General features: G+C 30.7%; 1 protein-coding gene across 1 annotated transcript; it reads right to left on the minus strand.

The window, feature by feature from the left end:
• Positions 1 to 3,410: 3,410 nt before the first annotated feature.
• Positions 3,411 to 4,296, minus strand: LOC130975269 (uric acid degradation bifunctional protein TTL-like). Its single transcript, XM_057900084.1, has 4 exons — positions 4,105 to 4,296; positions 3,855 to 3,956; positions 3,632 to 3,758; positions 3,411 to 3,484 (listed from the first exon to the last, which is right to left on the minus strand). Exons 1-4 carry the CDS (start codon positions 4,294 to 4,296, stop codon positions 3,411 to 3,413), a joined length of 495 nt encoding a protein of 164 aa, XP_057756067.1.
• Positions 4,297 to 15,524: the final 11,228 nt, after the last annotated feature.

The raw sequence follows: 15,524 nt of genomic DNA on the forward strand, positions 1-15,524 counted from the left end.
CCCCAAAATAACTCACAACCAATAACAAGACACTTTATTGTAAATCCTAGGGAGAACGACCCGAGGTTTGAATACTTCGGTTTATAAATTTAGGGGTTTGTTTTAGTGACAAACAACTTTTTGTATGAAAGGATTAGCGATTGGTTTAGAGACTATACTTGCAACGAGAATTCATTTGTGAAATTCTAAACCGTCAAAAATCCAATCGTCACGCGTCTGCTCGCGATTCTCGGCAGCGGCAGAAGCTTCATCGACGGTGACTTGGCAGAGGCTTGAACGGAGAACAGCGGCGATTGGGTGACATTGGCTCCAACGGTGCACGGGTCTCCTTCCTCCTCCTCTCTTCAATGCATTACTCCCTCTCTTCGCGGTGACAACGCCTGCGGCAGTTCGATGGCAGACCGGCAGCAAGGTGCGGCTCCATGGAGTGGCGATGCATGCGACAGCGGCGGCGGCGAGGCAGCAGCCCTCCACCTTCTCCTCTGTTCTCTCGGATCCTCACTTTCTCTTTCTCTCTTCTCCGCTGTAAGGGTTATGTGTGTTGAAGGCTGTTATGCGAAGCTGAAAGGGGGATTTTAGGGTTAGGTTTCTTAATTTGAGAATTAGGTTTCTAATTTTTAATTTGGAAATTAGGATTAGAAATTAGAAATTTTATAAAAGAATAAAGGATAGATATGAATAAATATTTTGATAAAATTAAAGAGTAGAATAATTTTTAAAATAAAATATAATTTTATAAAAGAATAAAGGATAGATATAAATAAATATTTTGATAAAATTAGAGGATAGAATAATTTTAAAATTAAATACACTCTATTAAAAATATTTAAGAACATTATTTATCAACATATTGTTAAGTTCAATTAATTATTTTTAATTTAAATTATAAAATAAACATATTATCATATTTTATAAAATATAATTTAAACTCAAAATATTATTTATTCCAATTAAATAATATAATTTTTTATTATTTTTCTATAACTGAAACTTTAATTTTAATTTATAAAATAACTAATTATAATAAAAATTATATATAAATATTAATTGACTTAAACTTAAAATATTTATAAAAATTAATCTAATCATTTCTAATAAATTAATCTCTAAGAGTGTAAATGAATAAAATAAAACATAATTTATTATGATAGAAATTACTTAAATTGAATGGTACAATTCTTTTTTATTTTTCAATTACAAAAAGATAATTTCTCCTAATTATTTTAACTTCAAAGTATCATAAAGTTTTTATTTAATTACTTTCAATAAAATAATTTTTTTAAAATAAAATCATCAACAAATATAATAAATTTAATTATTCAAAAACTCGGGATGTTAGAGAATGGAGTATGTGAGTTGTATTATAATTAGGGATTGGGTAATTTAAGTATTTTCAATAAAATAAAGGTAGTATAATAACTGAAAATTAATTTTAATTTAATATTATATACAGATATTATTTAACTATAAATTTTTAAATTATTTTTAAATAAATATTTTAATTTTAAAAATTATAGTAATTAAATTAATTATTCTTAAAATATTATTTTATTATTTTATAATTATTTTTAATAATTACTAATTAAGATAAAATTACAGATAATCAAATTAATTTTTTATTCATAAAATTTAAATTATAAAATGCAAAATCTTAAACATTTAAATTAAATTATATAAAATTTTTATATTTTTTTAATTACTAAAATTTTAAATTATAAATAAGAAAATATTCTATTTATATATAATCTCTAAAAATTTATTTTGAATAAATAATAAATCATAAATGACTTATTATTTAATTTTTAAAATAATTTTAAAGTTAAAGTATCATTAATTTAACTTAAATATTTTTAGTAAAATAAATTTTTGAATATAAAATCTTAATAAATATAATAAATTATATTAATTTTTAAAAATTTGAAATCTTACATTTAATATGTTGAAACAAAATTTTTATCAGTTACAAAAAATCTTTGAATTTTGTGACAAATAAATAACTTGTTACAAAAATATAGTATTTTGTGACAAATTAATTTTTTGTTACAAAATATTTAGAGCTTTTGAAACAAATAGATATTTTGTTACAAAATGTTATGAATTTTTGCAACAATATAATCTTTTGTTACAAAATATTATAACATTTTGTAACAAAACAACGATTTGATACGAAAGCCAACATAATTTGTAACAAAAGAAATCACGTTGTTACAAAATATTGAAATATTTTGTAACAAATTTTTTTGTGGTTACAAAATATTGTTATTTTGTAACAATAATTCATTATTGTTACGAAAAAACTATAATTTGTAACAATTTTAAATTTGATACAAATTTTTTGTTACAAATGTTCCATTTTCTTGTAGTGTGTGTCCACAAATAATTTCTTTTGGTATGCAAATATCATTACTCTTTTGGTTAATTGACCTCATGGTTTTATAACCCATGGATTGGCAAAGGAAAAGGTTTAGTAGAAAAAGTATAAACCAAAACCAACCTTTGAACATCAAAGACTAAATCAGAATTTCATTATGATGGTTAAAGTCTAGCTCTTTTTTAATTTATAGCACTACAAGAAAATCGGCAGATAGTGGCGTATATTTAGCAGCGGTTTTCTTCAACCGCTGCTAAATAGAATCTACCAGTGGTTCTTATGGAGGTTTAGGAGACGCTACCAAATGATCTCATTTTGCAGCGGTTTTTCAGTAACCGCTGCGAAATGTACCCGTTTGGCAGCGGTTCTTGTGGCGATTTTAGGAGACGCAACCAAATAATCTCATTTTGCAGCGGTTTTTTCCAACCGCTGCAATATTATTTTTAACTTGAATTTTTTTTGTATAAACATTATTTCCTTCTTAAAGCTATTCTAGTTCTCGCTATTTTTTGACTGAAAAAACATGTTTCAAATACTGCAACTTAATGCATTAAATAAAATTTCATTTTTGTGTTACATAAATAATAATTTATTAATTAAAAAAATATTTATAAATGAATAACTAAAAACAAATTTACGAATCATGTTTTCTCTTGTACTATCAGCCATTTTGAGTTTGTATTCAACCATAAATGGTAACATAAAAATCAAGTGAACGTCCGAATTCATAAACTCAACAAAGTTCAATAGAGCATAAAAATCAGAATTACTAAAGTAAACAAACAAGTTTTGAGTCAAAATTTCTCATCAACATCGTATTGACCTGGTCAGAAATACTATTTCAGAAATCCACTGCAATGACATGATAACGGATCTGATAAGTCATCTCCAAACCATGGCAACTTTTTCAGATCGAAACCCCTTTTTGCAGCACCTACGACATCTTCTCTATGTTGGGTGTTTAAAGTTTCATTGTATTCTGGAACCTTATTGAGCTCAACATCCCTGGAGATGTCATATCCACCGGAGGAGATAGCATCTAATCATCTTCTGAATCAGTGTCTACTCCATCTAGAGTGTCAACAACTATTTCGCCTGAATATTCAGCTGACACTGAATATATGAACATGCAACCAACAACATATAAATCTACTTAAAAGATAGTGATAACTTCCAAGTCATTACTTATTATTAAGGAAAAAATTGCAGAATTATGGAAAGAGGGCTTTCAAAATTAACAAATACAAAATTAACTATTACCATCTCCTTCGTCGGTAGTTTGGATAGATTTCTTAGAAAGAAGTTCTCTAATAGCACGTTCTATATACTTCAATTCCTCTGTTGAAGTAATCTCCAACTCAATACCATGCGAGTTATTAAAGCGCATCTGCACCATAATAAAATGTATCGTTGATGGTCTTTTTTTGTAAAGCGTATTGTGTCTCTGTAATTCACTTTCTATGCTAGAAAATTTATTTCTAACCTTTAATTCAGCAAGTATGTCTTCAGATGTCCTACCAGCTACAAATGTCACAAAAACATAGCCTAATTTCTCCTCGTACCTTGATCCCCATTCATGAAGTTCCTAGAAATTTTAGCATGAACGTAACAACTATCATTGGTTAAATGTTGTACGCATATATCAAAGTAAAATACTTATTAATCAAATAATGTTTAACTCAAGTGTTTAAGGGTACGGCTAATGAACAGACCTACACAGTAGCTTCATTCACCGTTTCCAAGTATTCATTAGAACAAGATCGTCCTGATATGGCCTCCAACCAAGACCTAACATTCAACTTACGGTACCATATGTCTCTGGTAATTGTAATTGCATGTTCCAATGAAGAGAATGGAGAGGCCATAGCCATTTCGTTAGCGAATGTTGTGCCTGCACAGCATGATGAGAAATCCTCCGTTTTCATTACTCCTGTTACAACACCATTTTATATTAAATATATTTGTCAATGATAACAATATCGTAATTCAAGATAATTTACTCGATATCATAATTTTCTTTATTGGAGGTTAAGAACAATAACAATGATGACGAGAACAATAAAGCCTTGAAAACTAACTTTTAAAAGCAAAAATCGTTGGAAAAAATGAGGAACTGGTGGCATTCATGAAAATCAACTTAAAATGAAAACTTAATTCAAATACAAAAACACAGATAGTAATGTAACCAGCAAACTGCGTACATCATAAACACTATTAAACTTATCAAACACACACAGATACTCTAAAAATGATGTACATGTTTTGCCGTATTTTCACTATGCCACATAATCGATGTTATCAGAAACATCTGCTACTGGGTCTTCTATATCATCATCCCTTGTTAAATGTAAATCACTGATGTCACCTGCTGCTGACATGTTCAACCCGGGCTGTGGAGAAAAAACAGCTTCAACATCTTCATTCTCTCCTCCCATGTCATACAAGTCTCGTGGTTTTACATGAACCACTACACTCCATTCTTGATCTACTTCATCACGTACATAGTACACGAGATGAGCTTCTGATGCCAATATGTACGGTTCATCCTCTTCTCGGTCACCGGTGTGAATTGGACGAGTGAAATTAACGCTGGTAAGGCCCAGATGGTCTTGTTTGATTCCTTTACTCGTAGTTGTATCAGCCCAAATACATTTGAACAAAACCACTGTGAAATGGCAGCTGTAGTTCAGTTTGATTATGTTCACAATTTTTTCATAATATGGAACACTACCAACAGCCACTCTATTGTCACGCATGCTGCATAATTTCTTGTATTAGATGAGACATAAACTCCATTATTTTGTGTTTTCAGCCCGTCTTCCTTTGTGATAGTTCTAAACTTGTACCCATTGACGTTGTACGCCCCAAAATGTCTTGCCTGAAGCATGGGACCACATGCCAGCAACTTCATTTCTTTCGAATGTATAGTACTGTCCATTGGAACCTAGCACAATAAATTAGAGTTTGTTCATATAAAAATTGGAATTTATAATTTATAATTCTAGGGCACAAATAAGTTGGTCAGGTTAAGTTTCTACGAACCTCACGCTTGAACCGGCAAGGAAATTCTACATGCACAACACGGTCTATCTTAGATTGTGACCTTGTTTGATCCCATAATTTTTGCTTGGTTTCTGCCCTAAATGTACTTTACGACATAACAAGAAATTAGTCCAACGACTAAGTGCTTGAAATTGGTTATAATCGTGCTTAATGATTACATGTGCATACTTACTCAATAAATGGAGCGACGACCTCGCAATTGACTAGCACATGACGATGTGCCTGATCTCTTTCCATTGGGGTCAGTACAAAATGTGATACAGCCCCTGAAGCTTTTCCAATTTCTGCGAACATAGTACATCCTGTATTGTTTGTAATATCAACAGGTCGATCGTCAACTCACACTAGTCGGTTGATTCTAGTCTCAATATTATCCAAATATTTGGAGCAAAATGTCAAAATCTGCTTAAATAAATAGCCCTCCGTAATTGAGCCTTTTGCTTGTGCCCTGTTACGCATGTATTGCTTCAATCGTCCTAAGTATGTTTTACATGAGTACGACATAACGCTTAGTATATACGTAACGAAATTGAAAAAAATGTCTTAAATGCGTTTAGTAGCAAGCTAACCTTTCTATTGGATACATCCACCAATAATGTACCGGGCCACCAAGTTTTAGTTCATCAACAAGATGCACCGTAAGGTGAACCATGACAGTGAAGAAGGATGGAGGAAAAATCATTTCCATCTAACACAGAGTTTGCACAACATAATTCTGAAGAGCGCCAAGCTGCATAAGGTTTACAGCTTTTCCACAGAGTTCTTGGAAAAAAAAGGACAGATTCGCAATCATAGTCTATACCGGACTTGGCAATGCATTCTTCCCTAAAATTGGAAGTAATTGTTCCATTAGAATGTGGCATTCATGACTTTTCAACCCATACAACTTGCGCTACCTGATGTCAACACAACGAGCAATATTGCTCGAGTAACCATCTGAAAAGATCACGTTCTGTAGAGTCTTTAGGAATACATCCTTCTCTGGATTCGACATTGTGAAGATTGCTGAAGGATATTTACCACCTTCGTCTGGCCATAATTCAGGCCTTATGCCCATTCTTTGTAAATCTTTGCGAGCTTTAAGATTATCTTTTGATTTGACGCTATCATTTAAGATAGTGAAGACCATATTGTCACAAATATTTTTCTCTATATGCATCACGTCAAGGTTATGACGTAACATGTGGTCCTTCCAGTACGGGAGTTCAAAGAACACACTCTTCTTTTTTCAATACAAGTCATCTTGATCTACAACTTTACCAATGCGTCTTCTTTTGGCTGTCAAAGTTGAGTTCTTCCCAAACGATACTTATATGTTACACTGCTGCCTTAAGACATCTATTCCAGAATACTTCTTCGGTGGATCTCTGCTTTCAACTTGTCTGTCAAATCTACTCCGGTCTAGTCTATATTTATGACCCTAATTCAAGAAGCAGCGATGCCCCGTGTAACACCATTTTCGACTGAATGTTAGTCGTTGAGCCTTAGCATCCACGTTACATGTGGGACATGCTAGCCCACTGTAGGTGTTCCACCCAGATAAATTCTAACCCTGGAAAATCGCTAAAAGTCCACATTAGCGCCACACACATCTTGAAAGTGGTCCCCTTATTAGCATCATAAGTTTCAATGCCATCCCAGAGTTGCTTCAACTCATCCACCAAGGGCTCCAAATGAACATCGATGTCGTTACCCGCATTTTAGGACCGGGAATAATCATAGATAGTATAAAAGATGCCTGTTTCATGCATAGCCAGGGAGGAAGATTGTACGGAATAAGAATCACAGACCAAATGGAATATGTGGTACTCATATTTTCGAAAGGATTAAATCTGTCAGCATCTAAAGCTAAACGAACACTGCGAGGATCGTTAGAAAAAAAGGATACTTTGCATCAAATTCTTTCCATGCTTCAGCGTCCCTTGGAATATGCCTCAAGTACCCATCATTATTATCTGTCTCTTTATGCCATAACATGTCAAATGAAGTTTTGCTACACATGAATAACCATTGCAGTCGTGGTATAAGAGGAAACTAACGGAGAATCTTTGCTGGGAGAGGCTTTCCATTTTTCCTGACAGGTATTTTAAGTTTCGTAATAGAACCCTTTCGCGTCTTTTGCTTCCATCGTGAAGTCCCACGCTGCTTGTATTTGGTCACGTCCTCATCATCACCCCGATACAACATGCAATCATTCGGGCATGCATCTACCTTTTTGTATTCAATCCCCAACTTTCGGACAGTTTCTTGGATTCATACAAAGTGGATGGGAGTTTGGCTTGCTCAAATGCATCCCGCAATAAGTCCAAAATCCTCGACATAGCCTTGTCACTCACACCACGCATACACTTAATGTGATAAAGCTTCACTAGGAAAGACAACTTTGAGTATTTCAAGTAGCCGGGATATAATTCCTCCGCTCCATCCGCAAGAAGATCGGCAAAATCCAGTGCCTCGCGACTTGGACCATCGTACAAGTATGGCAACTCCAGATCCCCTGTTATGGTCTCCTCACTTCCAGGAGGCATTGTGAAGTTAAATTCCTCGTGCACTATTTGAAGATATGGATTCACCTCAGTTGTAGGTTTCTCAACTATTGGTGTGCAAGTAGAGCTCTCCTCAGTTGGTTTCTCACCTTGACGCAACCGCAAAGTATATCCAGGGGGAAAGGGCTTTATCAACAGGTTGTCGTATGCATCCTCTCTTGTTTGCATAAATTGAAACCCACATTGAGGGCATGGACACTTTATCATGTTATCCGATGATGCATTGGCAAATGCAAAGTCTAGGAACTTATTAAGTCCTCGTCTATATTCTATGCTATCTCGTGGTTTAAGAATCCAGGTTTTGTCCATATCTATTATACACCAAATATATGGTTTAATAATTAATGTGATATAATTTTTCTATCACTAAAATAATGTTAAGTATCTTAGTCTATCTTTTCGCATGATATAACAAATATCGTTCTAAAAACATAAGATGTATGGTAAAATACGTGTGTAACAAAAACCAGTAAAATTTATACTAAAATGTGTAGTAAAGGTAGAATATAAACCTAATATAAAACAAAAAAGCCACATAATTACAATAATATTACGACGATAAAATTTACGCCGATTAAATTTTGGCACAAAAAATCAATATTCATTTTTAGATATGATAGTCATTCATCTAAGTTCATTCATGGAGTACCTTACGCAGGGACGGACTCAAGGGGGACAAGTAGTGGCCTTGGCCCCCCAACAAATTTTAAAAGTTTATATACTATTATAATAGATGTATTATATAGAGTAAAATTCATATTGTAGTGATAGTAAAAAGAGTTACTATTCTTTATGTATTAGGGTGTAAATTTCTCTACATATATTTATATTATTTGTATTTTTTATTTAATTTAGAGTTTTTTTTACATTTCTTTTTTTAAGATTAATTTTAACATTTATAATTATATAAAAAATGTTTTATTATTATTTATGATAATATTATTTTTTAAATTTTATTTAGTTGTTTCTTTTTTATTTTTTTAATTAATTTTTACCCCTATTATTATATAAAAGTACTTTAATATATTTTAAATTCACATAACAAAATTGTTAGTGTAATTAACTTATATTATTTTATGTCATATTTTTTAGGTTTAATTACTCTATTGGTCCCTATAGTTTTGCAAAATTTTCAATTAGGTCTCTATATTTTTTTCCTTTTAATTGGATCCTTGCACCACTTTTCTTTTGCAATTAGGTCTCTCTTGTCAGTAATTAGCTTAATTTTACCAGGACCTAACTAAAAAAAGAATTGGTACAGGGAACCAAATAAAAAAAAGTGTAGGAACCCAATTAAAAAAAATTTGGCGCCAAGACTCAATTAAAAGGATAAAAAGTACAAGGACCTAATTAAAAATTTTGCAAAATTATAGGGACCAACATAGTAATTAAACCTATTTTTTAATGATATAAAATATAAAAATATAACTTACTGTCACATAAATACATAATAAAGTAAATTAATTAACACAATATTTAAAAATATATAATTTTATATTTTATTAGATGTAAAACCATAAAAAATTATGAAAAAATTATAAAAACTGAGATAATTCTTTTATTTGACAAGTATTTATTATTTTTTAATTAAAAAACTAATTATAATTATGTCTATTATCAAATATAAAACATTATATTTGTTTATACAAAATTTTAATTTTTGTCCCCTCCACTCTTAGATTCCTGGATCCGTCCCTGATCTTACGAAAATTTTATCTACGTAAAAAACTCATCTTATAACCTTTTCATGAGTTGGAATTCAAAATTTATGTACTCTTATTTTTTATTCAAGGTTTAGGTTTATGTTTTATTTTAGGTATGTTAATAATTTTTTTTTTAATTTTAACTTTTAGAAAGAGTAAATGAAACATGCGACAACTTAATAAATTAGAAAGTTGAGGAAGAATTTTATTACCAAATAAATTAAGTCTATTTCTTCACCACAAGAATACATATAATTCAATCTTGAATGGATTCAAAGTAAATATATATTTATTTAATTTTTTAAATTTTACATAAATTATTAAAATCATTATATAATAGATGTACTCCTATTAAAAAAATTGAAAAAAACTTTATAACAATTTTTTTGTTGGATGAAAACATGACTCGAAAACTATATGAGTAAAATAAGTAATAAAAAGTGGACATAATATTTAACCTTCTTGTTATTTAGTGCAAATATTATTATAATAAAAAAAATCATTGTTTCCCTATATAGTAACACAAAGTTCAATATTTTGTATTTTCTAGAGTTATTTTTTTCTAGTTTTCGTTTTGTAACTTTAATTAAAATTTGTTAAGCCAAAAAGTAATAATATCAGCAAATTTTAATTTTCAACTTCTATTAAAAATGAAAATATGTGACTTTATAGTTTGTATGCATTATATAATAAAATTGAAAAAACATATAATAAAAAGAAATAAAACTTATTTGTTCGTTACATTTATAGGAGTATAGATGATTAACATAAAAGTTATGAGACAATTTTTTTCTATCTTATTTTTAAGGTATATATGATTGTGACTACTAACGATTAAAGACAACATAAAGAAAGATTAAAAATATGAAGCAACTCAAGATAATAATAAATTCTTTAATAATATGTACAATAAAAAAATTCTTTAGTGTGATGTCACTGACCAGAAATTATTTTTGGGATAAATTACAAATTATCAATAGAGTGACTACTACGTAATACTCAGAGGAACACATCAAATACGTAAATAGTTGAGACAAAATATTTTAATTAAGTCTTAGAATTTTTATAATCTAGGATTAATATTCATAATTAGAGAATGAATAAACTAAATATTAATTCAATATGTCAAATAATATCGATATTCATTAATAAATAACTATTTCATAAAAATAACTAATCAAGACACACATTGAGAATATTAATATGACAAACAAAAAAGGAACTCATAAATCTAATATACTCCAAATAATACAATATATTCACATAACTCATTACGCACCTTAAATTTGTAGGTCAAAGATGCCAAAAAAATAGTCTGAAATGTGTATCATAAAGAAAAAAAAAATTAGTAAACAAAAAATTACGTCCAAAGAATTTAGCTCTTCATCAAAACATTTCCAAAAAGTTTTATCACAAAAATAATTAAACTATACCAATAATTTAGGAATATTTCATCTTAAATAACATATTTCAGGTACAACAAATATAAAAATAGAAAAAAAGAGTTCGTCAATATAACACGTCCACAAAACCAATTTATTGTTTCTACTTATATAAAACATAAATAATCGAAAAAATATAAATTGAAGCCAACATTAAAACTTTTGGTAAAAGCCCGCAATAAACATTCGGTAATTTAACCAAAAATTACTTTTGACATATTCGACATGACTTATTTTCTTATTTATTATATTATTAAATATACTCGGTAAAAAGAAAAAATTGGAAATTTTAAAATTCAAAATTAAACCGGTGAACCGGCCGAGATCCGGTCGGGCGAACCCAACAGTGACCTGGCCGATTTTTTGAAGCAACATCACATTGTTGTCATTTCAGCCCCCATTTAGACCTAATTACAGCCCACTCCAGAAGAAATGAAGAGATCCAGACACCAGCGTTCAGAGCGCCGCCCTTACGCGAAGTTTATGTAACTCTGTGTTAGTGATATGCTAAGCCCGGTGGATTCTTATACCATGTTTGTAATTTGGATTCAATAAAATATAAGAGATAAAGCCGTTAGGCTTGTGCACTAAAGAATTCTTTACTGATATCTAAATGGATAATATTAGATAGATTAGCGCATAATAAATAAATTAATTCACTGTCTCTTAAAATAATGGTTCTGAAAACCGAAGCGGTCCGGGCAGTTCAACCGGATTAACCGGGAACCGGTCACCTAGCCGGTCCGGATAAGGCCAAAAAATCGCTTGGCAAAAAGCCGGTGAAAAAACTGGTCGAACTGACCATTAACCGGTGAACCGAAAGAACCGTCCGATTTTTTAGCGGGTTTTTTGGTTTCAAAACATACTCCTGTACGGCGCTGTTTTGTTCTAAAAAGAAAAAAAAACAAAAAAAGGGAAAGAAATACTAAACACACACAACCTGAACCCTAATCAGTAATCACCCCAGCACACCCACATCAACTATCTCTCCTCTCTTCGTAGCCCACCGCCATCACCACCAGTCTAGCAGCCCGTCGCCATCGCCACCGCATCCCGCCATCGAGCAGCGACGGCAAACGCACCGCAACCACCACCATGGCCTGTTTCGTCGCCGAGCTTGCCTCTTTTCGCAGCCCATTGCCGTCGCCGCCAATCGAGCCGCCCAACGCCATCGCCACCGTATTCCGCCATCGAGCAGTGATGGCAAAGGCACCACAACTACCACCGCGTCCTCTTTCGTCACCGAGCTAGCCTCCTCTTTCGTCGCCGTTACTTACTACTGGTAAGTAATCCTCTGTTATTCACTTATTCCTCCTCGCTGCCTTCTAATTTGCTGTGCATGAGTTTCTGATTTATTTGGTTGCTGGTTTCAAGATTTTGATTTATTTGTTACCTATTAATGATTTATTTGTTTGTCGGATTCATGATTTAAATTTTTGATTTTTTGAGGTTATTTGTTCATAATTTGTTTATTTACTGCTTCATGATTTTGGTTGCTAAATTATTTATTTGTGTTGCTGAATGATTTTGCTGCTTCATGAATTTTTTGAGTAATTTGTTCATGATTTTTGGTTATGATCAATATGAAAGCTTAATCGGTGGCTCTAAGTATAATAATGATAGGAGCTTTGTACAAGGATAAATTATATAATGATGATTATGGTATCTGTAATTGATGAATGGAAATTTTGATAATACTTCAAAAATCAAACTAAAATCGAAATCATAAGTAAATATTATGTAAAACTATTTTTATATTTGAAAATCATTTTGAGTCCCCTGCTTGATTTATTGTGTTTTATTTAAGTATCTTTTATAATTATGCCTCTCCTTAATTACAGAAATTTAGAGGACTTCTTGTTACTGTTGTTGTTACTTGTTAGTATTATTAAATCTTGTTAAAATTAAAATTGCAACTAAGTTACTATGAATGTATTTAATTTATAAATTGAAACCATTTGTTTGTTTGTAAATTATTGCATATTTAAAACATAAATTTGAATCTATAAGAAAAAGTTACACTATTAGAGAGGTAAAATGATTCTGTTTAAAAGGCATAAAGATCTTTCTCATTTATTTGTTGCAGAGATTATTGTTGTGTGTTTCGGTTTTGATGTGGGAGATAAACAACTTAGATTTGTTAGAGATAACAAATATAATTGCACATTATATAAAGCTTATTTATATTGTTTGATGTATCATAAAAACTTTGACAAGATGCGATAAAATTAAAAAATTTGGAGTTTTCTTATTGTATAGGTGAGATTTTAGAAACCTATTTAAAAAAATTAGGTGAAGCAATTAATATCTAAAGAGGTTCGCGCGATAAAGTTGAAAGATTTAGTTTGGAGCATAGCAATTATTTTTAAAAACAAAAACGGAGCTAATAGGATAAAACAACCAATAAATAGGGTCATATGAATGAAAAAAATTAGTTTAAAAACTCTACTATGGAGAATTTTACTTACTTGAAAAATTAAGAACAACGAAAATTTGATTTTAAAAAATGGAGAAGAGATTAGTATCTAACACTGAAAATGGTGGTACCTGGATGAATGTGTAGTTTGAAATTGATGAATCTCACAGAAGACTAGTGTTGGCTCCCAACATTTAGTTAGAAGAAGAGTGGAGATATTGAGTTTAAAATTATATGAGATGAAATATGTTATTATATAGACAACAAAACACCTTTAAAATATAACTAATAGTAAATTTTGTTTTGAAGATAATAAAAAAATGAAATTGCCATCATTCACCAGATTTACAGTCATTTTTTTAACAGAATGAATTTATTCAGTTACGAATAATTAAATAAAAGATTAAATTAATTATATAAAAGGTTAAATTAATTAGAAGGAGAAACAGGCTACTTAAATCCGATAACTTAAAATTTTAAATTTGAAATCAAATAAGCTAGTTAAGTAATCGGCCGAAAATCTGATTGAGATGAAGTTGTTAGGATTTCAAAAAATGACCCAATATTTTAGCAGTCACTGTCTCCCATCTTGTTAACCTACTCTGCCTCCTTCACCCTGAGCCACTTTATAATTCTTGTTTCTTATAATTGTTTCACGAATATTGAGCTTATTCCTCTGCGCAATAATCATGTCTTCTTTTTAATTATTGAGAAGTTGACCAGTAATTTAGTTAAAGGGTTGAAGTGAATCTGAAATAGTGGTTTTTGGCTCTATATTTTCTGCTCAGTCACCTAAGGTCGATGATTTTTCCTGTATTTTTCCTTTTTCACTCTTATGTATGTAATTCATGTTGTTTCTGTCTTTCTGCATTCTATGCTTACGTTCATGATGATTTCTCCTAGGTTACAAATTTTCTTATACTTTTGCATTTGCTCTTTGATTTTGCTTTTGTTGTTCCTGTGACATAGTTCCAAAGTACAAAGATAAGCATTTAATTTGTACGTGAAGATGAATTAAATTCAGTTAGCTTTTCCAAGTTCTATGAATCATCATAACATAGTTTTCATTGCACATTTTTAGACATATTATTAAGAATCTCGTAGTTTATTTTATTTTATTTATTTATTTATTTATTTATTTGTGTTGAGTAAGGTATTGGGTAGAGAATCTAAGTAATATTAATAAGTTTTATTTATTTATTTTATGTACTTACTATGATACATCTTTGAAGAATTACAAAGACCTTGCAAATACACGAAATTGGATTCAACAATTACTTGGTAAACATTTATTCCTCCTAACATGACATATTTTTCTTTGAACCAAATCAAGTCTGCATTAATATCTATCTTTATCAAACAGTTTGGATTTTGGATTTGCAGTTGCTCTGTCATATTCGGAACAAATACTAGATGGGAGTTTATAGGGTTAGGAACAAATTTTTTTACTAATTTAATGTTTTGTAATTGAATATACTTATAAAACTATTTTACATCACATATTGAATTCATCTTATTTTGCATTAGAACGGAGAGAGAGCAAGGGATTATGAGGGTGTAAATTAATCTTTATTTAAGAGCTTAAGCAGTAAATTGTACAACATTTTTTGACATAGTTTTGCACAAATTTCTTAATCATTGAGGTTATGCATAAATTTTGTTCAAAAATTAAATTGTTTTTCTTCAGTGAATCTTATTTGAGGTCCAAAAAGTGGTAGACTATGCAAAATATCAATAAAAAGTATTATTCAAATTTCAAATTTCTAGCTTACAAAAAAAATTTATGCAAAACTGAATTCACTTTAGTTGAGCTACTGCCACAATAGGGTTTTAGTTATTGAGATTTTTACATACTCACCCACTTTATTACTAAGACTTATTTACTTTTACCTCTTCTCTATCTGTCTATCTACAGCGGCCATCAATAGGTATCCATCAACCAACCCCACTTATTTATCTTAAACTCCTTCTGGCCGTTGCGAA

This window comes from Arachis stenosperma, chromosome 4 (assembly GCF_014773155.1).
Source record: "Arachis stenosperma cultivar V10309 chromosome 4, arast.V10309.gnm1.PFL2, whole genome shotgun sequence".
Taxonomy (NCBI): domain Eukaryota; kingdom Viridiplantae; phylum Streptophyta; class Magnoliopsida; order Fabales; family Fabaceae; genus Arachis; species Arachis stenosperma.

What these genes read in the sequence shown, in the direction of transcription:
- LOC130975269 (XM_057900084.1), bottom strand. Translation starts at nt 4,296, where the DNA reads ATGAAAACGGAGGATTTCTCATCATGCTGTGCAGGCACAACATTCGCT. An exon ending in ACATACTTGCTGAATTAAAG is followed by an intron (nt 3,759 to 3,854) that starts GTTAGAAATAAA and finishes ATTATGGTGCAG; the next exon opens with ATGCGCTTTAATAACTCGCA. An exon ending in AACTACCGACGAAGGAGATG is followed by an intron (nt 3,485 to 3,631) that starts GTAATAGTTAAT and finishes TCATATATTCAG; the next exon opens with TGTCAGCTGAATATTCAGGC.